We start from the raw sequence: 24,782 nt of genomic DNA on the forward strand, positions 1-24,782 counted from the left end.
ACTTTTTGGATTTTAGTAGGGCATGACATGCCTATATCTGTGTCTCCCCCTCCTTTTACTCCTCCACCTCTTTTATTTTCGCATGACTATATATACTTGTCACTTTTCCATGTGTTAGTTATGTCTTCTGAGCAGTTTGTCAGCTTTTGGACACCTTTGAAGGTGTTTTCTATGTGTTTCTATGTGTTTTTGTTTGCCTGCCATTGGTTTTAACGGTGTTCGAAGGTGTTCGACGAACAGTTCGACGAACAGTTCGGCGAACACACGGGTGTTCGACGAACCGAACCGAACTCGAACACTACGGGGGTGGCTCAACACTAATTAGCATCTAAATATAGCCAATATATTAAAATATCTAATAGATAAAATATCTATATTATTAATATTTTATTTATCCAGTAGTGTAAACAGAGCATACAATAAATAAATAAAAATGCCAGAATTTCTGCTTTATGGTCACGAAAGGTATGAAATATGGAAAAAAAAAGTGCTTGTACCATAGTTGTGTGTATATCGTATGGTTACATTAAAAAAAAATTAATTATTCATTAGTATAGATGTAATGATGCCTTCAAATCACCTTCTTAAAAGAAGCATTGTGCCTTTAAAACATATTGAAGTGTTACGTCAGAAAGGGAGGGGACAATGCCTCTAAGTGCTTCAGTTTATGAATTCCTCCTTGTGTAGCAAACATGAAATTTGATGATTTCCACTGATGTTACTTATGTGCTCTCACTTGGTGCCACATACCTCTTTTTTCCACAGCTTCTATACACATCCGTACAAAGTGAGGGACTGTACAGTTTTCTTTCTTGCAGAGAGTCTCGAGGTGACAACCGAATACTTGATCTGATTGGAAAGGAGAAAAGATTTAGGATAAAGATACGTTTTCTATGAGTATGATAAGTCAATATCATTCTGGATAAAGTCTCATGTATTCCCCAAAGTGTGGATTTTCAAATTGATTGTAAATGGCCATTTGGTTTTTAGGGAAAATTCCCCTGTAAAATCATGCAACCATTAATCAATTGGCTGTAAAACTGCCTGACTGCTAATTTTTTGACCTCTCTATAGTCACTATGTGGGAATTTACCTTTACAGTTTGAGTACAAAAACACGACTTTGTTTTTCTTAATAAATCCTAATTTACGCATTGCCAGCATAGTCACGACATCACTTCAAAATGACCCAAAATTTCTTGAAGTTTCCATTGGGTTTTGCTGCCTAAAATTTTACCAAATAAAAAAAATCTAAAATCTAATTTCTTCCAAATATATATGATCAATAAGTTTTTTTTTTTGCAAATTTTGCTGCTAAAATTCAGCTTTGCAAAGGGTGAAATCTGCATTAAAAATCCACCATGCCAGTCAACTTACGCTACGGAATATTTCCACTGCATGTTAATGAGTTTTTGTAAAGGATTCCCAGATATAAAATCATCTGCCTTTACATCTCTTGTGAACGCAACATTAATCCGGTTTCACATATACATGTGTTACATCTGTCAGAAGCCGCATGCTCTAAAAGACTACCTCTCACAGACTTGGCGCAAACCACTCTAGCAGATCTGATCTTAAAACAGGGTCTTATGGATTAATTCCATGGAAGAGCTGCTATACGTATGAGCAAACCAGAGGCAAGAGAGTAGTTGGGTAACCGGGTGAGAACCAGGAAGTCGGTGTAGGGATAAAATCGTAAAGAAGGAGAATTTTCGAAAAGTAAGCTGAGGTCAATAATCAGAAATATCTACAGGGAGAAGAGCAAGACAAAAGATACACAGGACCAAGTCAAATTATAACTGGCAGTGGACAGTAGGATTTCAGGAGCTTAAATAGCTTGCAGCGTCACCCAAACCACTCACTGTCTGTGGACAGTAGGATTTCAGAAGCTTAAATAGCTTGCAACCGCACCCAAACCATTCAGCAGATAACTTTATATCTCCCAATCTGTATGGATCTACAAGTCCCAGAGGACAGAAAACTAGAACTGTCTCCCCTTGCCGCCCACAATGAGAGCACGGTGCCATCTGGCGATAGAAGCAGAGGCAGGGAGGGCAGGCGCTGGTACATATGTCACACCATTGATTCAAATTGTAATGCCCAGACAGGTACTGGGTCTCCTGAACTGAACTCAACAGCACTATATACAGTATATGTGCATGAATCTGGCCTTAGATTTTTATGCTATTAGTTCCCCAGTACCTAATTGTGCAAAAACACTACCAGTAAGCAGGAACAAAAGTGAAAAGACAAGAGTGCTACTGTGAGTAAATAACTAGTTTAAGTCCAGAATTATGTTTTGAACCATTTGATGCTACATTTTTACATTAAAAAAATTTGGGTGGATTTTTTTTGTAATGTTTTCATGGTGAGTGTCACTTTAACCAAACTGCTGTAAGTTTTTTCTAGTCATAGGGGCAGCACTCAGTATTCAGTCATCGCTCTGTGTATAGAGAGCAGCGGCTGTTACTGCGCCCAGGCAATGACTGACAGCCGGCTCATCATCAAAGCCAAGGACTTAATCCGCATCGGCGCTGCCCCCATGACTGAAGCCCTAATGCTAACGGAAGAATAAAGTTAATTTCCTCCCGGCAGCGGGGGTTTAAGTGTGGGCACTGGGCAGGTTCTGAATGCTATTAATCTGCAGATCTGCCGGTTAATAGCGTTTTTTTCGAGTGACAAGTTCCCTTTAAGCACTGAATAAACATTACAGAAGTGTGTAACAGCACAGCAGTGAAGAATATTAGTATAGGAGAAAAAGAAAGTAGTGTCGTACATGTTTTTCAGGGCAATTAGGGATTTTGGAATACTTCTGATTTGGGGAAAATCGATTTGCCGCTAATTGAATTTCCTGGGAAAATTTGGCAAATTTGGTTAAGCTTATGTGTTGAATAATACAAAAAAAAATCCACCAATTTTCATTTGTTTGATCATCATCACACGACCAGGTTTTCATCTTTTCGAAGCAAAAGATCATTTAGACATTCGATGACTGTTAGCAGAGTTTTTGCAGAATTAAATAACAAAGAATATGAAAAAAAAAGAAAATTAGAAAGTTGTTGAACTTTTTAGTTTTACACTAAATAAGCTTCACATGCCGAAAGTCGAACATCCCTCTAAACAGTGTATTAGTAATGTGGACTGTACAGCGCAGAATTAGTCTCATGCCAGTGGAATCCTTATATCAGAACTTTGTTAAAAATTTATATTTTTATTTTTTTTTGTAAATAATTTATGCAATAAATTTAATTTTGCTAAAAATGGTGCAATTTGTATCAATTTTTCTTTATCAAAAAGTTTTTAAACTTTTAAAAAATATAATTATACCACCAATGCTATTTAGTTTTCTGACCTCAAAACATTTTTGGAGGCCTGCCATCTGTAACTTTGCTATCATAGAAAAATATGGTGCAGTACTGGTTACCGCTGCTGCCTCGGAGCTGACGTTCTGGATTTGAATCCAATCAGGACACGGTCCACATGGAATATGTGTATTCTCTCCATGTCTGTATCCGTTACCTCCAGGTGCTCTGATTCCCTCCTACAGTCTAGAAGCATACTGGTAGGTTAATTGGCCTCCGATTAAACCGTCCCTCGTGCGTGCTTATATTTTGTGCCTGTGGTAGGAAAATTAGATTGCAAGCTCCACTGGGGCAGGGACAGATGTGAGTGAATAAACATGTTCAGCACAGTATTGCTTACGGTGTCTGTGTCACATAAATAAAAGGATAATAGTTGTAAAACCGAAATATTATAGGGTGAATTGTTATGTACTGCCTTGTATTATTGTTTTATATTATGTTACTTTATTTCATATTTTGTATCAGGTATAAAAGTGCCCCATTCTGCAAATTAGTACTGGTCCCAGCCATCAGAGCCCATAGATCGGAAAGTTATCACCTACCTATGGACAACTGGATAACCATAACTCTAGAACCCCCATATATAACTAAAATAGAGGTCCTGAGGCCCCGTTCCTTCTCACTTCATGACCATAGTGAGGGGTTTGAATGGAGCAGTGGTCAAGCAAGTGTATTACCACTCAAGATAATGTCTACGGGCTTGACGGAAACAGCTGAGGAAGGATTGTCACGCAGTGTGGGAAAGACTAAGTGCAACACAAAGGGATGAGGGGAAGGAAGCCCAGACACTAGGGAAAGGGGGAGTGGAGACCCCTAGGTAGATCTAATAACACCCTGCCTACCCGACCGTCCCTATATTGGTTCCACACCAATCGCCAAACAGGAAACCTAAGCCCTGTATATCCCTAGAGCTAGGCCCTGGATAGGGGGGGGGGTGAGAACTAGTCAGTCCCCACTATAAACTAAAGACAACAAGGGAGACAAACAAGGGGGAGAAACTTAGCTTGAGCAGTCTCCAGAGAGATAACACCAAATGTCCTCCAAGGCACCAGAGAGGAAGTAAGCAGACAGCTATCGCTCCAAGCCTTCACAAGGGAAGATGTGATCCCAGAAGCAGACAGAGTACATAAACACCCGGTTCAAGGTATGTCAATCAGAGCAGGAGGAAGGTTGCCGCTGGGTCCAAAAGTCCGAAGGATTAAGAAGGCATCTGCAATGCCAAACGCAGAGACTTTCTGCAGCCAGATGCAGAGCAACTGTCTGTTCTATATACAACACCAACTGCTGCTGCTCCATCAACCTTTTCTTTACTCCAATTGTTGGAGAACAGGGGCTCAAGACCCCTCTTTAAGTAATTGGTGGAGGTCCCATAGTTTAGATGTTTAACTCCGATCTTGCATATAGGGGGTTTATGAGATTTTTTTTAATATGGTTATATATTATATTGTCTCACTATATTAACCTTTATATGCTGTATAATATTATTTTGATTTACAGATGTGTCCACATTTTCTGGAAGTTTCTTTAAATGGGTTGTACACTATTTGTCAACCCCAGCTTAATTAATTCCATTTGTATAAACAGTGGATACTCACCTCCTGCAGTGGCGCCATTCCAGTGTAGTCAGCGTCACTGTTTCTGGAGAGTGATGCAACTTGTTGTTCCAACAAGCGGCTACTCATCGGCTGCAGCCTATATTATTTCACCAGAGCGGACGTCCACCCTGACAGAATATTAACAAGCTGCAGCTGACGAGCGGCCGCTCATTGGAATAACATGAGAACAGCAGCGCCAACATCGTATGAACAGCGCCACTCCAGGAGGTGAGTATAGATTGTTTTTATTTTAATTGGGGCCTCGACTTGATTAGTTGGGGTTGGCCAGTAGTGGGCAACCCCTTTAAAGGGAATCTGTCAGTAGGATCAACCCTCCTAAGCCATGTATATGGGCATGTAGGTCATAGGAAGTTGAATAAAATGAGATCTTAATATTTGCAATCTGATGTTTTATTCCAGAGAAATCTATGTTTTTATTAATATGTAAATGAGCTGTTAAGATCTATGGGTGGGACATAGATCTCCCTGAGAATTAACTCCAGAGCTTATATAAAATGAAAGGGGGAGTTACCAGTGTGAGAGATGTAGATCAGGAGAGCAGACTGTCAGTCATTTCATGTCTCACACTGGTAACACCCCCCTTTTCATTTAATATACGTCCTAGAGTCAGATTCTCAGAGAGATCTGTGTCCGGCTCATAGATCTTAACAGCTTATTTACAAATTAAGAAAAACGTGAATTTTTCTGGAATAAAACATTGTATCACAAATATCAAGGTATCATTTTATTCCACCTATGACCTACTTGCCCATATAGACGGCTTATGAGGGACAATCCTACTGACAGATACTCTTTAAAGACTCTAATTCCTCAAGATACAAATTCAACACATTATCGCAACATGTTATCAAAGCTGTGGACAGGCTGCAACTCACATCACAACCACTAGGAGGTCACATAGAAGCACTTATAGCATAAACATCTCCCCACAATGTATTGCAAAATTATATATATATATTTTTTTTTTCTTTAAGCTGGATAGCTTGCTCTACTCATCTGAGAATATATTGAGCCTAGTGCAATGGTAAGCATCGTGTGACATTTTTCAAGATAATATTTGACTATACAGTATATTATATTTCAGGGCTTTATTATGCATTTATTTTATATTATATTATGTGTCAGGGCTGCATTATGCATTTATATTATATTATATGATATTATGTTTTTAAATGGGTTTGTATAATTTTGCATCAGATGACATATTTTAGGACTTTATGGATAATATGACTTTTAAATTCCTGTTTTACAATTATCCAGACCACAAAATTCATAAAAAAGTCACTTTACCCTCCTCTAGGAATAAAAAAAAAAGACATCTCCGGGAGAAAATAACAAGTAAATCTCTATTTTCCCTTTGAGCCGAGCTGTTGAGCTGCTCTCTACCTGCGTGTCACAGTCTCCCTGCACTAATTTCTTATCTTAACATAGTAATTATTCATAAACACCTCTTGCTTGCATGTCAAGATGTGGAAATACATGCTAATTAAATCTAATATAAATCTCAGGCACATCAGTGGCTTTTTTTTTCCTTCTTCTTCTTTCTTTTCCGTGTTCCGTAAATGAATGTTTTTCAATAAAGCTGCTGTAGGTGAGAAGTCGGCGATTCCTGTTTGTTGCTATTTTTAATGACATATCACCCTGTATGAAGGATGTATGATGCTTCTGAGTCTCCACCTGCTAATTGTCTAATCACATTTAAATAATGAATTACAGTTTAGCATGAAATTATTTTTGCTCGCCTCCTCCGGTCGACATGTTGCTCGCCTTAGAATATATCGGTACATCAGGTGAGATCTCACCAATTTCAAAATGAGCGTGTTCGCCCTGCTCGGAATGCGGCATATTGTGACAAATTATGGAAAGGTGACTGTAATGTTAATTGTGTTAGCTTCTATAAATATGTCAAATCATTGGAAGCTTTTATTTAATGCAAGCAGGTTAATGACTGTGATGTTTTCCCGGATTATATCTAGTGCTGCGGAATCGCTAAGCAAAGTAAGATTCATCAAGTGACAACAGCAGGAGGAGTATTGATGATTTCTTTGACTGCACCTCATATTGCTCATTTCTCATGGCTTCCTTTTATTCTAAAATTATAGGAGTCAAGTGACTTTACTTTTCAAATCTAGAAACGTTCAGTGCAAAATGTTTCAGAGCAATAATCTACTAAACCCATTTCAATACCAAATAGCTTTTCTCCAGAATATTATCTCTACTGTGCCATCTTGCAAATCAATATCTGACCTTTGAAAATAATATTTCGCAAAAATGTGCCAACTACAGTTATGTGACATACCAAGACTAAGTATAGTTGAAATGATTCTCCGCCCATCACTTCCTGCTCTGAAGCTATTGGCTGAGGTTGCACCACACAAACTTCTTCTTCTACAAGGTCCTTGCATCCACTTGTCACAGGGTATTTAGACTGGCTGAGAATTGTTGTTGGAATGTGAGGATGGTGGACTGTGCAGTCGCGTTCCTGTCCCTGAAGACACCAACTGTATCGTGTTGTATTTTAATTTGTATTGTATCATGCGTCTTTTGCATAAGTAATGTGAAGTATAATACACCGCATGCAGAATTATTAGGCAAATGCGTATTTTGATCACTTTGATACTTTTTATACATGTTGTCCTACTCCAAGCTGCATAGGTTTGAGAGGCAACTACCGATTAAGTAAATCTGGTGATGTGCATCTCTGTAATGAGGAGGGGTGTTGACTAATGACATCAACACCCTATATAAGGTGTGCTTAATTATTAGGCAACTTCCTTTCCTTTGGCAAAATGGGTCAGAAGAGAGATTTGACGGGCTCTGAAAAGTCCAAAAATGTGAGATGTCTTGCAGAGGGTTGCAGCAGTCTTGAAATTTCCAAACTTTTGAAGCGTGATCACCGAACAATCAAGCGTTTCATGGCAAATAGCCAACAGGGTCGCAAGAAGCGTGTTGGCCAAAAAAGGCACAAAATAACTGTCCATGAATTGAGGAAAATCAAGCGTGAAGCTGCCAAGATGCCATTCGCCACCAGTATTGCCATATTTCAGAGCTGCAACGTTACTGGAGTATCAAAAAGCACAAGGTGTGTGATACTCAGGGACATGGCCAAGGTAAGGAAGGCTGAAAAACGACCACCTTTGAACAAGAAACATAAGATAAAATGTCAAGAATGGGTCAAGAAATATCTTAAGACTGATTTTTCAAAGGTTTTATGGACTGATGAAATGAGAGTGACTCTTGATGGGCCAGATGAATGGGCCAGAGCCTGGATCAATAAAGGGCAGAGAGCTCCACTCCGACTCAGACGCCAGCAAGGTGGAGGTGGGGTACTGGTATGGGCTGGTATCATCAAAGATGAACTTGTGGGACCTTTTAGGGTTGAGGATGGAGTGAAGCTCAACTCCCAGACCTACTGCCAGTTTCTGGAAGACAACTTCTTCAAGCAGTGGTAAGGAAGAAGTCGGTATCGTTCAAGAAAAACATGATTTTCATGCAGGACAAGGCTCCATCACATGCATCCAACTACTCCACAGCGTGGCTGGCCAGTAAAGGTCTAAAAGAAGAAAAAATAATGACATGGCCCCTTGTTCACTTGATCTGAACCCCATAGAGAACATGTGGTCCATCATAAAATGTGAGATCTACAGGGAGGGAAAACAGTACACCTCTCGGAACAGTGTCTGGGAGGCTGTGGTGACTGCTGCACGCAATGTTGATCGAAAACAGATCAAGCAACTGACAGAATCTATGGATGGAAGGCTGTTGAGTGTCATCATAAAGAAAGGTGACTATATTGATTACTAATTTTTTTGTTTTTTGTTTATGCATGTCAGAAATGTTTATTTCTAAATTTTGTGCACTGATATTGGTTTACCTGGTGAAAATAAACAAGTGAGATGGGATTATATTTGGTTTTTATTAAGTTACCTAATAATTCTGCACAGTAATAGTTACCTGCACAAACAGATATCCTCCTAAGATAGCCAAATCTAAAAAAAACCCACTCCAACTTCCAAAAATATTAAGCTTGGATATTTATGAGTCTTTTGGGTTGATTGAGAACATAGTTGTTGATCAATAATAAAAATAATCCTCTAAAATACAACTTGCCTAATAATTCTGCACACAATGTATGTATAATGTAGGATGTGGTAGGATGTGATAATGTTAAGTAGTGTACAGTGTAAGACATAAAGTATAAGACAGGTAGTGTAGGGATGTGGATAGTTGAGTATAGTTTAGGTAGTGACATTAGGGTAATATAGAGATAATATTTGTGACTAGCCCACAGAGGGAGAGGTTAGTGTTAAGGAAAGTGACAGGGTTCCTGTTAATTGTTAGATAGGGTTTGGAGAATAAAGAGAGCAGAGCTGCATTAAAGGGTGACCTCAAGTGAGAGGAGACTAAGGACGAGGGATAGTGTGATCCTGAAGAGAACAGACTGATAAGACAGAGTGGCCTCCCGCAGAGTTGTCCTAGGAGTCACAAACCCTGGAGCTTGTAAAACAGAAGGTAATGGACCTAAGCAGGACTGAGTACGTCGGACTAGTGGGGGTCCCTAGTGAGAGGGTTCCAGGGCGACACTAGTGGAAGAAATAGGACACTGAACTGAAGAGCAAGTAAGGAGACTTGCTGATCAGGACTGTAGCATTAAATCTGGGTTGTGGCAGAGTAAGACAAAACAGTGTGCCTCCCTAGCCCTGAAGTAAATTACAGAGCAAGGAGATTGGAAGTGAAAAAATGCTTTTTACTGTAAAGGAAACGTCCATAAGGCTGTGTGCCCACGTAGCGTTTTACAAGCGTTTTTGATGCGGAATTTCCGCAGCGGAAACGCTTGTAAAATGCTTGGTAACCCGCACCCCATGATCCCCAATGGGTTTCCGCAACTTCTATGCACATGCTGCGGATTTTTCCGCAGCGTTTATGCCGCGTTCAAAAATCCGCAGCATGTCATTTAATTTTGCGTTTCCGCAAGCGGAATTGCCTTTGTCCAATGCATAAAAAACGCAAGGCAATTCCGCATGTGGAAAACGCGTGATAAACGCGCGAAAAAAGCGCGATAAACGCGTGCGGAATTCCGCATGCGTTTTTCCGGGAGAGGACTTGCATTTATGCAGCAGAAATTTTCTGCTTCATAAATGCAACGTGGGCACATAGCCTAAGACTTTTGTACCTGCTATTCCTTGTATATAACTCTTACCAAGATACCACCTAGTAAAGACCTTGTGCAGTAATGGTTTCTCTCATTGAACTGTAAAACGAGTGGTCCTGGCCAGTCCATACTACTTGCTACATATGGTCTGCATGGGCATTATGCCCTCACAGTACAAGTCTACACACCTAGCCAGGACCCACACTTGCATGTAGTGTGCTGGGGCGTAAAGGGAGATGAGTGCCTCGCCCGCGACTATCACCCAGAGCCGCGGTACAAGAGAATTCATAAAGCAGTGTAAACATGCAGGTGGTCACCTGATGAACGAGCAACATGCTTGTTCTTTGAGTGATTGGATCCTTTATTCTGGCATAAATATCATCATTATCAGCAAGGATGCCAATAAATAGGGTATGTGCTGAAGATATCATAATGCGGTATGGTGACATAACATATAGTTACATAGTTACAGGGGTTAAAAAGTCCTAAGTCCAACAAGTTCAACCTTTGTCTTAATTGTTCTGTGCTCATCAGAACTTATTGGACTAAGCAAACAGGCCAGTAAATGAGCTCAGATCTACTTGACTTATATATAGTCAATGAATGGTTTATAACAGGCTGGTATTGGCCCATCTAAATGTTCATTTACTTTTTTCTATTTTAGTTGCTTATCCTTGTTTTTAGATATTTTCTCTCTATCTATCTATAAAAGATGCTCTAAATTTATCAAACATCATACAACACTTAAAAGGGAATCCGTCAGCAGTTGTTTTTCTATGTAATGTGAGAGCAACAGGATGTAGGGGCAGTTGACTCGCCTTCGCCCTCCCTGAGCAGTGGGGTACTCGGTGCCAGGCAAGTGTAGGGCGGTGGTTTGGGGGGGTGTCGTCGTGGCCGTGACCCGGTCCGTGCCCAGGGCTGTCACATGAAAAATAATGGGCTTTTGTTGGTTCGGTGGTAAGGTTAATTCGACTACGCCACCTGTGGTTCCTGGTAACGACCACCAGCGCTGCTACAGTCCACTGAGGCTGGTGTTAGGGGCAGCTAGGACGAGACGGCTCCCCACAGGTGGAGCAGGCCACAGGGCTGTGTGTGGAGGAATAGTGGGTGCAGTGCCACACAGGAATTAACAAGCGGAGGCGGTGAATGAAGTCATCCGGGTCTTTACTTACTTTAGATGAACTTTCAGCCGCAAAGCTTCTCTCTGCTACACACGGCTTACTGCGGCCACCGGGAAGGGGGTTCAGCACTTCCCAGGTAGATCAGGAGTAGTGTTGAGCCATCCCCGTAGTGTACGAGTTCGGTTCGGTTCGTCGAACACCCTTGTGTTCGCGGAACTGTTCGTCGAACTGTTCGTCGAACACCTTCGAACACCGTTAAAACCAATGGAAGGCAAACAAAAACACATAGAAACACATAGAAAACACCTTCAAAGGTGTCCAAAAGCTGACAAACTGCTCAGAAGACACAACTAACACATGGAAAAGTGACAAGTACATATAGTCATGCGAAAAGAAAAGAGGTGGAGGAGTAAAAGGAGGGGGAGACACAGATATAGGCATGTCATGCCCTTCTAAAATCCAAAAAGTGAGAAGCCAACACGGCCAGTCAGTTCCTGCCCGTGCCACCTCCGTTTGTGCCAGAGCCGCGGTGGACCCTGGCAGCCAGCCCCCCTCTCCCAATACTGGTGCCTGTCCGCTGGTGGGTCGAGCGAGCCCCCCTGTGGTGGAGGCAGCTATAAGCTTTTTAATTTAAATTGTCTCTCTAATTTGAATGAATACACTTTAAATCCTTTTACAAGGATCTATTGAAGGGCAAGTCTCATGCCAGCAGCCGCGTAATTCCAGGTCCAGTAGCGTCCACTAAAGCTTCTGCAGTTAAAAAGCTTTTATAAGGATTGAGCTCGGCTGTCCACCGCAAGGTGTCCTACCGCCAGTCCCAGCCCCTATGCCTTGGGGTGCCTCCTGATGCTCTTCACTGAGTATCCCGTGGTCCCAAAGCATTTCCTTTGAAAAAATTAAGTGTCCAAACTACAGGTGGTGCAGCTTGCTTAACAGCCGGGATAATCCGCTGACTAGCAGACACTGCTACTAGGCACAAAGTATTTCCTGGGCTAGATGCAGTTAAAAATTTGTAATTAGATACTCTCGTTGGATGCTGAGAAAGCATTCCATAGAGTCTCCTGGCACGCCATATATTATTCTCTTAAAAAGCTTGGGGTAGGGGTCTAGGGGACCCTTTTATAGTCAAAATCACGGCCCTGTATCGCAATGCGTCACCTAGGCTGAAGATAAATGGAACTGTAGCACCCCGAGGGCTCGGTTGCTGCAGAGGTATTGCACCTCACCCAGAGGTGTGATATCTCACTCTCAGGTAAGGATGGAGTGTGGATCAGGACCCCGACACCTGCATGCATTACACCACATTGCCGTGCGGCAGGGCGACCAATATGCCCCTGAGATGGGCACGACAGTCCCTGTCCCTGGCTGGAGTGGGGGGAGGGAACACTGAGGAAGGAGAACCCTGTAGTGCAGGAGCAGGGAGGAAGCAGTTCCTGGGTGCATTGAGAAGGGAGTATAAAAGGTGGGCACCATCTTAGTTCAGTGCAGAGAAGTCTGAGCAGAAGTGACAGGGAGCAGGGGCTCTGCATGAGCTCTGCTCCAGAGGCGGGCCTAGTAACAGAGGCCCAGGCCTGGAAGAGGGAGAAGGAAAGAAGAGGAGCGGAGAAGGCTCCAGGAACGAGGAACGAAGGGATCCCAGGGGTGTGGACGGGCGAGTCGCCACCGCAAGCCCGAATCCACCTGCGTGGAGGGGTCAGGCCAATGGGGGAGACCAGTCCCCGAAACTAGTGGAGGCGGGAAAAGACCCTCAGCTAGAAACCGGAGGCTGTGACATTTTATGTGGCGCAGCCCCTCGCTACACCCGCTAGGAGGGCAGCACATAGGGTCAGGGAAACTGGTGCCAAGTTTACCAAGAGGAGGCCCGAGGCAGCCGGACAGAAGGGTTGGTAAGAAAGGCCAGACAAAGGACACACAAAGGGGGTCCTGTGAAGCGCTCCAAAGTTATCTGGGAGTTGTCTGAGCCCCTCACCTGGTGAGCACAGTACGACGTGGGCAGCCGTTACCTGCAGAAGTGGTCTGGATAATAAGAACTGTGAGTAAAGGCCCTGAACTGCATCACTGACTCCGTGTCATTACTGCTGCTGCCCTGCACCATCGCCCCCATCCTCCGCATACACTGCCCTGAGGCTATACTCCTCCCGTGGGGAGTTATGCTACGCTCTGCTGCACCCACAACACCAGCCTCAGCGGTCTGCCCTGCAGCGGCGGTTCACTCTGACCGCAATCCACGGGTGGCGTAGTCGGACATTTAAACATCAAAACCACATAAATAGTTCCGCCACTGGTTTGACCGCCCTGAGCCACGGAACCGGGCCGCCGCCATGGAGACTACAACCACCAGCATCCACCAAAAACGGTCCGGCTCCGGATGACCTAAGGCCCAGGGGGCGAGTCAGAACATTTTCATCACCTTTCATAATCACCAATGGGACAAGGCAGGGATGTCCTCTGTCCCCTCTGTTATACATCCTAGTGACGGAGCACCTGCTCTCATCAATTCGCCATAACCCCAATATTAGGTGGATTGAGGTGGGAGGCACCGAGTACAAGTGCTCTCTATTTGCTGATGATGTCCTAGTATATATCACTCAATCACATATATCCATCCCTGCTGTTATGGCTGAAATAGATCACTTTGTTACATGGTCAAATTTTAAAATCAATACAGCAAAGTCTGAGGCCCTCGATGTCTCCCTCCCCAAATCCATACAGGATTCCATCCAGTCCAACTTGCCCTTTGCCTAGCCCTCACAGGGTATCAAATTCTTAGGAATTCCTATTCATAGAGACCTCTCCCGTCTATGTTATCTTAATTTTGGGCCCTTTATTGAACAACTCCATACAGATCACGGTTGGCAAGCTAGAACTGTAAGATTCACTACGTGAACCACTGGTGTTTTGTGGAAAAGCACATGTACACTGTGTTCCAAATTATTATGCAAAAAGTGTTTAGGAGTGATAAGGGAAGAATTTGTTTGTTTGTCAGTTAAACTCATTGAAGGTGATGTGTGTCAAGGCTCTTTATATCACTGTAAGCAATTGCAGACACCTGTGCTAATTAGTTTGGCATTTGTGTCCAATGAACGGCAAGACTACTTAAGAAGGCTGTCCCACATTATTAAGCAGCCTACATTTTCTGCCAAAATGGGAAAGAAAAAGGATGTGTCGGCTGCTGAGAAGCAACAAATTGTGGAGTGTTTAGGTCAAGGCATGACTACAATCAACATTGAGCGATGATCAGGATGAAGTGTCTTGGCAATCAAGAAGTATGTAGCTGATTCACAGTACACATGTGTGCGTGCTGATAAGGGCAAATTGAGGACTCTTTCCTACAGGCAATTACGTCAGGTTAAAAGAGCAGTGGCAAAAAAGCCTTGTCATAGCAGCAGACAAGTTTTTGAAGCTGCTGGTGCCTCCAACGTCCCCCAAACAACAAGATGCAGGGTCCTTCAGAGGTTTGCAGCTGTGCGTACGCCATCCTGTCGACCTCCTCTATCCACTGCACACAAGCAGAAATGGCTCCAGTGGGCCAAACAATACATGAAGACTGACTTCAAAACTGTTTTGTTCACGGGTGAGTGCCGTGCAACGCTCGATGGTCCAGATGGATGGAGTGGAGGATGGCTGGTTGATGGACACCCCACGCAAACACGGCTACAGCGCCAGCAAGGAGGAGGTGGAGTAATGTTTTGGGCTGGAATCATGGGGAGAGAGATTGTCAGCCCCTTTAGGATCCCTGAAGGGGTAAAAATGAACTCCATAATGTATGTGAAGTTTCTCAAACAGCACTTCCTGCCATGGTTCAAGAAGAAGAACCGTGTATTCCGCAGCAAGATCATTTTCATGCATGATAATGCACCGTCTCATGCTGCACATAACACATCTGCATCTCTGGCTGATATGGGCATAAAAGGGGACAAACTTATGGTGTGACCCCCATGCTCCCCTGACCTCTACCCCATACAGAACCTCTGGAGCATCATCAAAAGGAGTGTCTATGATGGCGGGAGGCAGTTCACATCAAAGCAACAGCTCTGGGAGGGTATTCTGTCCTCATGCAAAACAATTGAAGCAGAAACCATCCAACACCTGACAAATTCAATGGACGAGAGAGTTCAGAAGCTCCTTTCGAACAAGGGGTCCTATGTGCAAATGTAACATCACCTAGAATAAAGTTTTGAGTTGAAAACTGTTTGATTTCAGTTTCTAATAACCTGCTAATGCTTATAATTTCAAAAATGACCATTTTTTTGGTCTTTATTAAAATGAAAAGGTTGATCGAAGAGTGTAGGGGATCTAAGAGTGTGGCAACCCAGTAGTCAGGATTACTTCGAATTCTGACAATCTGAGGGTCATGTTGCAGGTAGTGCAGCAAGAAGGCACTTATGTGTCTTGCGCATCTCGGAGCCCCAAAATTTTTTTCCGGGCTAGATGCAGCTAAAAATTATTATTAATTTTAAATCTGGTGGAGCTTAGTATAGATGGCCTAATAGAAGCAGTACTGCACACTGCTACAAAGCCCAAATTATTTTCCAGCCAAGATACAGATAAACATGATTAGTAATTTGAAAGCTTAAAACGGTTGGTGAGGTGATTTTAACCAATCATCAAGCTTTTACTCTCCCCAGGGTGACACAGGGGTAGAAAAGTCGTTTCGGATCCATGATTTGTTCTTTATGAACGTGAGTCTGTCTACATTATCAGTGGAGAGCCGCGTGCGCTTATCTGTCAGCACACCACCAGCAGCGCTGAACACACGTTCAGACAGAACGCTGGCTGCGGGGCATGACAAGATCTCCAAGGCGTAAGTGGCGAGCTCCGGCCATTTATCCAGATTGGAAGCCCAAAAAGAGCAAGGGTCCAGTGACACAGTCATGGCTTCAATGTTTACTTGGAGATACTCCTGTACCATCGTCTCAAGGCGTTGACTATGTGTCAGACTTCTTGTCTCCTGTGGCCTTGCTAAGGATGAGCTAAAAAAGTGGTGAAATGATTCCGCAAAATTGATGTTACCAGCAGATACTGTGTTTCTGTTACGGTTTGAGTGCTGAACACTCGACGGTCCCACGGTTGGCAAGTTGGAACTGTGAGATTCACTATGTGCACCACTGGTGTTTTGTGGAAAAGCACATGTAAGATTCTGCAACAGTCTCTGCTGATACTCCTGCATGCGTGCATCCCTTTCTATGGCAGGAATTATTTCTGCAAATTTACTTTTGTACCGGGGATCTAACAGTGTGGCAACCCAGTAGTCAGGATTATTTCTAATTCTCCCAATTCGAGGGTCATGTTGCAGGTAGTGCAGCAAGAAGGCACTCATGTGTCTTGCGCATCCAGGAGCACCAAGTCCCTGTTGTGTTGGTGGCGAGGTAACAATCATGCTTCCTTCCTCTGTCCTCTCCCCCCAACCTCGCACAACAGAAATGTGATCAAGGTCTCCCTCATCTGATGAGTCTTCCATCAGTTCGTCCTCCACTTCTTCCTGGGCTCCTGCACCTTCCTCAATAATTTGGCTGCTACCATGCGCCCTGGTAAAACCATCTCCCTCACCCTCACATGCCTGCCGCCTTGGTGCTGCCGACCGTCTGGACCTTGCAGATGTTAGCCCTTCCGCATATAACTCCTCCTCCTCTACTTCCTCCACCTCCTCTTGTGCCACCACCTGACTCCGAATTCTGTTTAACGTGCTCCAGCATGTAAATCACCGGAATAGTCATGCTGATAATGGCATCGTCAGCACTAAACATCTTCGTCGCCATTTCAAAACTGTGCAGAAGGGTGCATAGGTCCCTGATCTGAGACCACTCCTCCAGCGTGATTTGCCCCACCTCTGGATCTCGTTGGCCCAGGCTATACGTCAGAACGTATTGCACCAGGGCTTGTCGGTGCAGCCACAGTCGCTGCAACATGTGCAGAGTTGAATTCCACCGGGTAGGCACATCGCATTTTAGCCGGTGAAGTGGCAGGCCCAACGACTTCTGTAGAGATGTAAGTCGCTGAGCTGCGGGATGCGAACGGCGGAAGTGAGCACACAGCGACCGTGCCCTCTGCAGAAGGCCATCAAGTCCGGGATAGTGGGCTAAAAATTGCTGGACAACCAGGTTCAACACGTGAGCCATACAAGGCACGTGTGTGACATTGCCCCGGCGAAGGGCCGCACCCAGGATTGCAGCATTGTTGCACACGGCCTTCCCTGGTTTCAGGTCCAGTGGAGACAACCATTCATGAAATTGGTTCTCCAGAGCTGACCACAACTCCTCAGCTGTGTGACTCACATTTCCCAGACATTTCAAAGTAAAAACCGCCTGATGACGTTGAGCCCTACTGCCAGCATAGTAAGGAGGTGTGCAGGATCCCTTCTGCGCAGTTAGAAAGCTTGTGGCATGACCAGACAGGCTTTGTGTGCAGGTGGAGGACCGAGAGGAGGTTGAGGAGGCAGAAGCAGTGGAGGAACTTTGACATAAAGAGGATTGACGCACAACTCGTGGGGACGGCAAGACTTGGACAGCAGCCCCTTGTCCTGCTGTCACCATAGTTACCCAGTGCCCAGTCAGCGACATGTAACGCCCCTGTCCATGCCTACTCATCCAAGTGTCTGTGGTGAAATGCACCCTGTCACACACACAGTTTCTCAAAGAAGCGGTGATGTTGTGTGCGACATGCTGGTGGAGCGCAGGCACACCTTTCTTTGAGAAGTAGTGCCGACTGGGAATCTGGTACTGGGGCACTGCGACGGACATAAGGTCTCGAAAATCCTCTGTGTCCACCAGGCGGAAAGGCAGCATTTCTGTAGCCAAGAGCTTGCAGATGGTGAAATTCAACCTCTTAGCTTTCTCATGGCTAGGAGGAAATGGTCTTTTACTTGTCCACATCTGAGGGACTGAGGGCTGGCTGTTGTGCTTAGACGGGGTTGATAAGGGTGTCCCCGGCAAACTGCCGGTCTGTGAGGAAGATGCAGGCGGACATGTTAGGTTGCCTTGATCCAAAGGTGGTGCTATCGATGTCGGACAGCGCTCAACACCAGCTGGTGTTACCACCTCCAAAGAAAATGATGACCTGCCAATCACGCTGGCTGTTGTGGGTAAAGAGGTGGCAGGTCTGCGTCCCAAAACAGGTGTGACTGCTGTCCCCCCAGTCACAGAGGATGAAGAGGCCACAGATGCACAAGATGGGGCAGACGGTGGTTGGCCCGGCCGGCTAGGCCGCATTGTAGCACAGTGAGCTTCCCACTGCAACTTATGCTTCATGTCCATGTGCCGGTTCATGCATGAAGTACTCAAACTATGTATTTTTTGGCCTCTACTTAGCTTTTGTTGACAAATGTTACAGATAACACGAGTTGGGTCATCTTTATCGATCTGAAAAAATGCTCAGGCTATGCAAGGCTTAGCACCCATGCGACCTGAAGAGCCACGACGACTTGTGGTCAGAGGCAGAGTTGTGTTTGAGGATGCAGTTGTTGACGTGCTTCCAGTACTACGTCTCTGTCCAGGAAGGCGCAACCTGAACTCGTCGTCACTAGCATCCTCCTCCACCTCCTCTGCTGACCTCATCTCTTGGCTGACTGTGGGTTGACAGTAAGTCGGATCTACAACCTCATCATCATCACCCTGTGTGTTATCACACCCGTCGTCCTCAGAGCCAACCTGTTCCTGCCCTGACAAAAAACTAAAGTTGTCGCTCCAATCAGGTATTTGAGTCTCATCATCGTCTTCCTCATTGTCTCCACCAACAGGAGTTACAGTTTGGGAAGGAGGGTCTACATTATGGTCAGAACCTTCTGCGTCTGGTCCTGGATCCGACTCAAAGATTCTGGGCATCAGTGCAGATCATTTCCTCGTCTGGATTCACAGAAGCGCTGGAGCCGACCTCTGATTCCCAGGCTATAGTATGATTAACAGCTCTGCAGACTCAACCATCTGTTCTACCTCATACTCAGACGGGCAGCTGGAGATTTGGGAGCTGTGAGGAAGCAAGTGCGATTGGGGTGACACCTCTGAGGACTGGAGTATTTGTGATGTTGAAGTTGATGTGGAGGAGAGCCCACTTAAAGGAACACTTGATATCCATTGAAGCACCTGCTGTTTTTGTGCCTCATCTGGAATTTGTAGCGATTGGCGTGGCCGTAAGAAAGGGATCTTATCACATTGTCCGCTAAAAGAAGTAGACATTTTAGTTTGGCTGGAAGATGGTCTTTCTTCTGCAGATGTTACTGTTGCTTTAACACCTACTCCACGGACACAACCTTTTTTCCCCTTCCCAACACGCCTATTCCCCTTTCCACCAGCAGCAGGCCTTTTTCCACTCATTTTGGTGGTTAACTAATTCACAACTCTGGAGTTGTTTGCACAAAAAAACAATGGATGGGAACCGAGCAGAGCTGAGTGGCCAAACTGTGGTATTAGGCCAAAACTATTGTCTGGGTTAGATGCAGAAAAAAATTATATTCAGTTTGCAACCTGATGGAGGTCAGTATAGATGGACTAATAGAACAAGTCCCACACACTGCTAGAAGCCCAAATATTTTTTCAGAGGTAGATGCAGAAAAATATTATATTCAATTTGCAACCTGATGGAGGTCAGTATAGATGGACTAATAGAACAAGTCCCACACACTGCTAGAAGGCCAAATATTTTTTCAGAGCTAGATGCAGAAAAATATTATATTCAGTTTGCAACCTGATGGAGGTCAGTATAGATGGACTAATAGAACAAGTCCCACACACTGCTAGAAGGCCAAATATTTTTTCAGAGCTAGATGCAGAAAAATATTATATTCAATTTGCAACCTGATGGAGGTCAGTATAGATGGACTAATAGAACAAGTCCCACACACAGCTAGAAGTCCAAATATTTTTTCAGAGGTAGATGCAGAAAAAAATTATATTCAGTTTGCAACCTGATGGAGGTCAGTATGGATGGACTAATAGAATGATGCTATGCCCAAAAGGTTTTACTTCACTAGGTGCAGTAAAAAAATTGGTATTCTATACACAGGTGGTGTAGCTTGCAACACAGATAGGCTACTCCACTGACTAACACACTCTGCAATAGGCCAAAAAGGATTAGCTTTGCTAGATTTAGTCAAATGCTGTGAAAAAAACTTGCACAGCACTGGCACAGACCTGCCTGGCAAAAACTGATAGGAACTGATCTAACTTAGTCCTGAAAAGGACTGCAATTACAATTAGTCTTTACTCCCAACCTATCTATTTAAGAGCACAGACCAGCCTGATAAAAGTCGTAGGAAATGCTGTAACCTAGTCCTTAAAAGGACTGCAATCACAACTATTCCCTACTCCCAAGCTATCTGTAGATTTGTGCGAAAATTGGCTTGAAATTAACAAGGTATAGCGCACACAGCAACAGCGGTGCCGTCTAACACGCAGCTGCAGCAGTGAGAAAATAGTGGCGACGGGGAAAATTGCTGGGTCTTATAGGGCAAGGACATGTGACATACACTGCCAATGACACATGCCCTTGCTTGTGTGAAAAAAAGCACTTCGCTCCGTGTGTGCGCTGCTGATAGGCTGACAGATTGCACCTCCCCACTGTAAATGCGGGAAAGAGAAAAAAAATGGAGATCTTCATTATTCCTGCAGAGATCCATCCCCTGCCCCTCCCCCCGCCCCGCTGTACACTCAAACTGCGTATTAACATTAATTTTCATCATTACTGAGAAAAAATTCCAGTTATGACTTTGGTGCACGAACAGTTATCGAACATAACCTCGAACAGCCGAATTTTTTTCAAATCGTTCGTGTTCGCCGAACGGCTCGAACACCGCCCAAAACAGCTCGAATTTGAGATTGGCAAACAGTTCGAGTAGAACAACGCTCATCTCTAATCAGGAGCACCTCGAGACCCCGCTAGTGTGTGTTCCTCTCCTTGGTAAGTTTGCCCACTGAGTCTCCTCCTGACCATGAGTGGTATGAACGTGGTGTAAGGCCGGGTCCCACTGGGTAAAAGCAGTTTAAGAGATACAGGTGGCGACTGCGCTCCGTCCGTATCCCCCTGGGATCCACTTAGCCTCTGGGCTTTTCTGACTGAGACGTGAAGTGACAAAGTCAGATATCGGGGGCTGGTCACCCCTTTTGCTGCAGGAATCCCTCTGGCAAGGCCAGAATAAAGAGTACAGGTGGCGACTCCGCTCCCTCTGTATCCCCCAGGATCCTTTTGCCTGTGGAGCCTATCTCTTCTGCTCCCCTCCAAGGCCTTCTTAGGTCAGGACCTTGACCGGGTAGAGACAGTGTTTAACTCTGACCCGCTCCTCGTCTCAAGGCCAGAGTACGAGGACCGTGTATCTTCAGCCAGCTACAGCCTCTTGCTGGACCCCGACAGAAGACCCACAATCAAAGACCTTGAACTTACGATGGCCGTAGATTAAATATGAATCAGTAAGTGTTTCCTTAAAGTGTGTCCTCCACCCTCACCCACTACATGGTTCCCCCTATCTTTGGTTCCCCCCATCTCCTCTATCCCGGCCCGGGGCAGCACCCTGGTGCATTTAGGCCCCCTACAGGACAGGAGTGGTGTAGTGTTGAGTGGTGAAGTGGGGTCCTGAGTGATGCTCCATCCTTACCTGGAAGAGGAGATACCACACCTCAAGCTGAGGTGCAGTACTCCTGTGGCGACTGAACCCTCAGGGGCACCACACAGTGATATTTCATTTCCTAGGCTGTGAGTTTCTTTTTCAATAAAATAACTCTTATCAGCTGGAGATTATCACTACAGGACTAGGTGTCTGGTGCCTCCTAGTCAACTGCTCTGTATAACCCCGCCCCACCACTGTTTGGCAGCTTTCTGCCTATGCACATTGTACGCAGAGAGATTCCAATCAGTGGTGTGGGCGGGGTTATACAGAGATCAGCATTCTGAGCACTGCTAGAGCTGCAGCAGATAAAACAAAACAAAAATTTTGTATCAAAATTACAGCATGCAGACCAGCAAGTGACATATCACTGGAATCAGGATCTCAAACCCTACATCATTCTGTTCTCTGATTACATAGCAAAAACCAGGTAAAAGATTCCCTTTAAGTGTTGCACCATGTTTGCTAAATGACATATCATACCATGTTTGATAAATTTGGCCTATCTCTTTTAAAAATAGATAGATAGATAGATTTCCTTTAAATAAATTTGAAAGTAAAAACGACTACACAGCTTTCATGAAAAGTGATTTAAAATTCCTGCAAACCGTTTCCTATCTGCTGGAATCTGCAGCTCTTCTTTTGATTAGCTGGCCTGCTGTGACATCATCATTGAGGCATGACACACACTGTGTCTCCAGGCCAGCTAATCAAAAGAAGAGCCCAGATGCAAATACTGACTTGGCCGACGGACCAGGGTCCTGCAAATTTATTCGCTCATCTCTCCTATCTATCTATCTATCTATCTATCTATCTATCTATCTATCTATCTATCTATCTATCAGCAACCCGATGGCTTGATACTATCAAGATAATATAGGAGAAGACCTGGTGGATCTATCAGATTGTTCATCCATTAAGTCACCATGGCTCGAGATGAAGCCAAAAACTGTTAAAAAAAATCTATCTATCTATCTATCTATCTATCCAATTAATCTATTCTTTCTATCCATTATGTAATTTATCTTTCCTAGATTTAATTTATTTTCCTACAGATGGTAAAAGTTCGACAGTTCGTTCCCCTTAAAGTGAAAAGCTGAGTAATACATAAAGGTCAGCACTCCAGAGGATTTTTTTCCCTTCTAAATTAATCCTAACAAGTGGAATAAAAATGTATTGTTGAGAACCATCCCAGGAAATCAGAAGTTTTCAAGCTTCCAAAAACAATCACTAATCATTAAAATGTGCTCATAGGTTGAAAGGAAATGTAATTCATTAAGTTTGCAAAAGTTCCCATACATAGCGGCTGGTTCACAGGAGCACGGAGCCGGGTCTGAGCGCTGTGCCCGTATTCCTCAACCATCACTCATTCGTTCAGCTGTTATCAATTATGAAGCCAATGAAAACTCCCACACTGAGTTCAGAGGAACAGTCAATTTTAATATCTTGGGGCATCTGTAGCTTTTGTGAATTGGCTGCGGAGAAGAAGTAGTGAGTTAAGCTCGGACCATAAGTCTGTATGAGGTTTGTACAACATCCATCAAGCACCAGACAGATAGTCAATAGCAGACTTACAAAAACAGCGCCATTTTTTACCGGGGACAATATATTTACACATTACTTATCTTTTACATAAAATCTATTCAAAACACAGGAGTTTTCTTTTTGTAAATATTGTCCCTGCGTTTAAAAGTTAACTGGATTATAAATCTTTCGGTGAGTCTTACGCGTACTTGACGTTATTAGAAAACTTAAGGAAGGAATAAGAAGTATTGAAGAAAACGTAAAAGTTCATGAAAAAGAATTTAACAGTTAAAAAGCATTTTAATTGCATAGCCCACAATCGTGCCTGCACGCTGTTCATCTGTATTCTATGCTTGATCCCCTCTTTTTATCATCTGTTATACACATGTATGTAGGATGCATTGTAATCTGTAATGCTCAACATCTGATGTCAATAGGTTTATACTGTGTACCTATGATGGGTTCGTTCAGGGATCTCTTTGAATGTTGCCGGATGTGCGCGTGTGCTCTAGCGCATATGTGCTGCCGCTCGGTCTCCAGCGTTCACGCGATGCGTGCACACAAGGGTCGGGGATCCTTCTGCGCTGGAGCGCATGCGCCATTATGTCCGGATCCTCAATAAGTGGTACAGCTGGGGACTGCAGTTAAAAAGAAGCGTGTAACACCAGTTCCATTAGGTTACTCCCCTAGAAGAAGGTGCTATGAGCACCGAAACGTGCGTCGGGGCACAGAATCAAGCGGTGCAACACATAGGGAAGGTAATCACTATGTTGACATGCTGATACTATTATTATCCATTGTGATTATGTGACTTTATGCATGTTTGCTAAGGTGGGACTTGTGACTTGGGTACATGCTCTCCGGATTGTGGGTGGAGTTTTTGTACTGTGACACTTTTCTTTATAGATTCAGGTTGATACTCAACCCTATATGTGAATGTCTGAAACCCCATGCATGTCCCCACCTGTGACACTGGAAAGTAGTCACGTACATACTGATTTGTGCCTTGTGTTCCCTTTCCCATATGTGATTTGCATCGCACTGATTGTGAGCCTATATCTGGACCTATGTTCCATTATTGATGAGTAGAGATGAGCGGTGTTCGACTAGAACTGTTCGCCAATCTCAAATTCTAGCTGTTTTGGGCGGTGTTCGAGTTGTTCGACGAACGCGAACGTTTTGCAAAAAATTCGGCTGTTCGAGGTTATGTTCGATAACTGTTCGTGCACCAAAAGCGTGTCCTGCATGTCTGGCGCTATTTAGAGCACCAATCATGCAGGGATTGTCTGCCACTCACTGTAATGCCACAGGCATGGTGGTTGTGGCATTACAGTGGTTGCCCAAATCGATGGGAACAGTGCTCACAGTGAAACATGAAAAGCCGGCAATTCAGCAGCGGCATACACCGGTACCCGAC

The 24,782-nt window shown here is 44.1% G+C and overlaps 1 protein-coding gene across 1 annotated transcript in view; it reads right to left on the reverse strand.

Moving 5' to 3' along the window:
* Nucleotides 1-24,782, reverse strand: part of ARHGAP15 (Rho GTPase activating protein 15) — a 1,188,983-nt gene that overhangs the window by 352,925 nt on the left and 811,276 nt on the right. Inside the window, exon 11 of the mRNA XM_073647243.1 lies at nt 751-849. Within this exon, the coding sequence (XP_073503344.1) occupies nt 751-849 (99 nt within the window). The remainder of the gene's footprint in view (nt 1-750; nt 850-24,782) is intronic.

Source organism: Phyllobates terribilis, unplaced genomic scaffold (assembly GCF_046119375.1).
Source record: "Phyllobates terribilis strain yellow unplaced genomic scaffold, ASM4611937v1 Scaffold_9__5_contigs__length_417890890, whole genome shotgun sequence".
Classification (NCBI taxonomy): Eukaryota; Metazoa; Chordata; class Amphibia; order Anura; family Dendrobatidae; genus Phyllobates; species Phyllobates terribilis.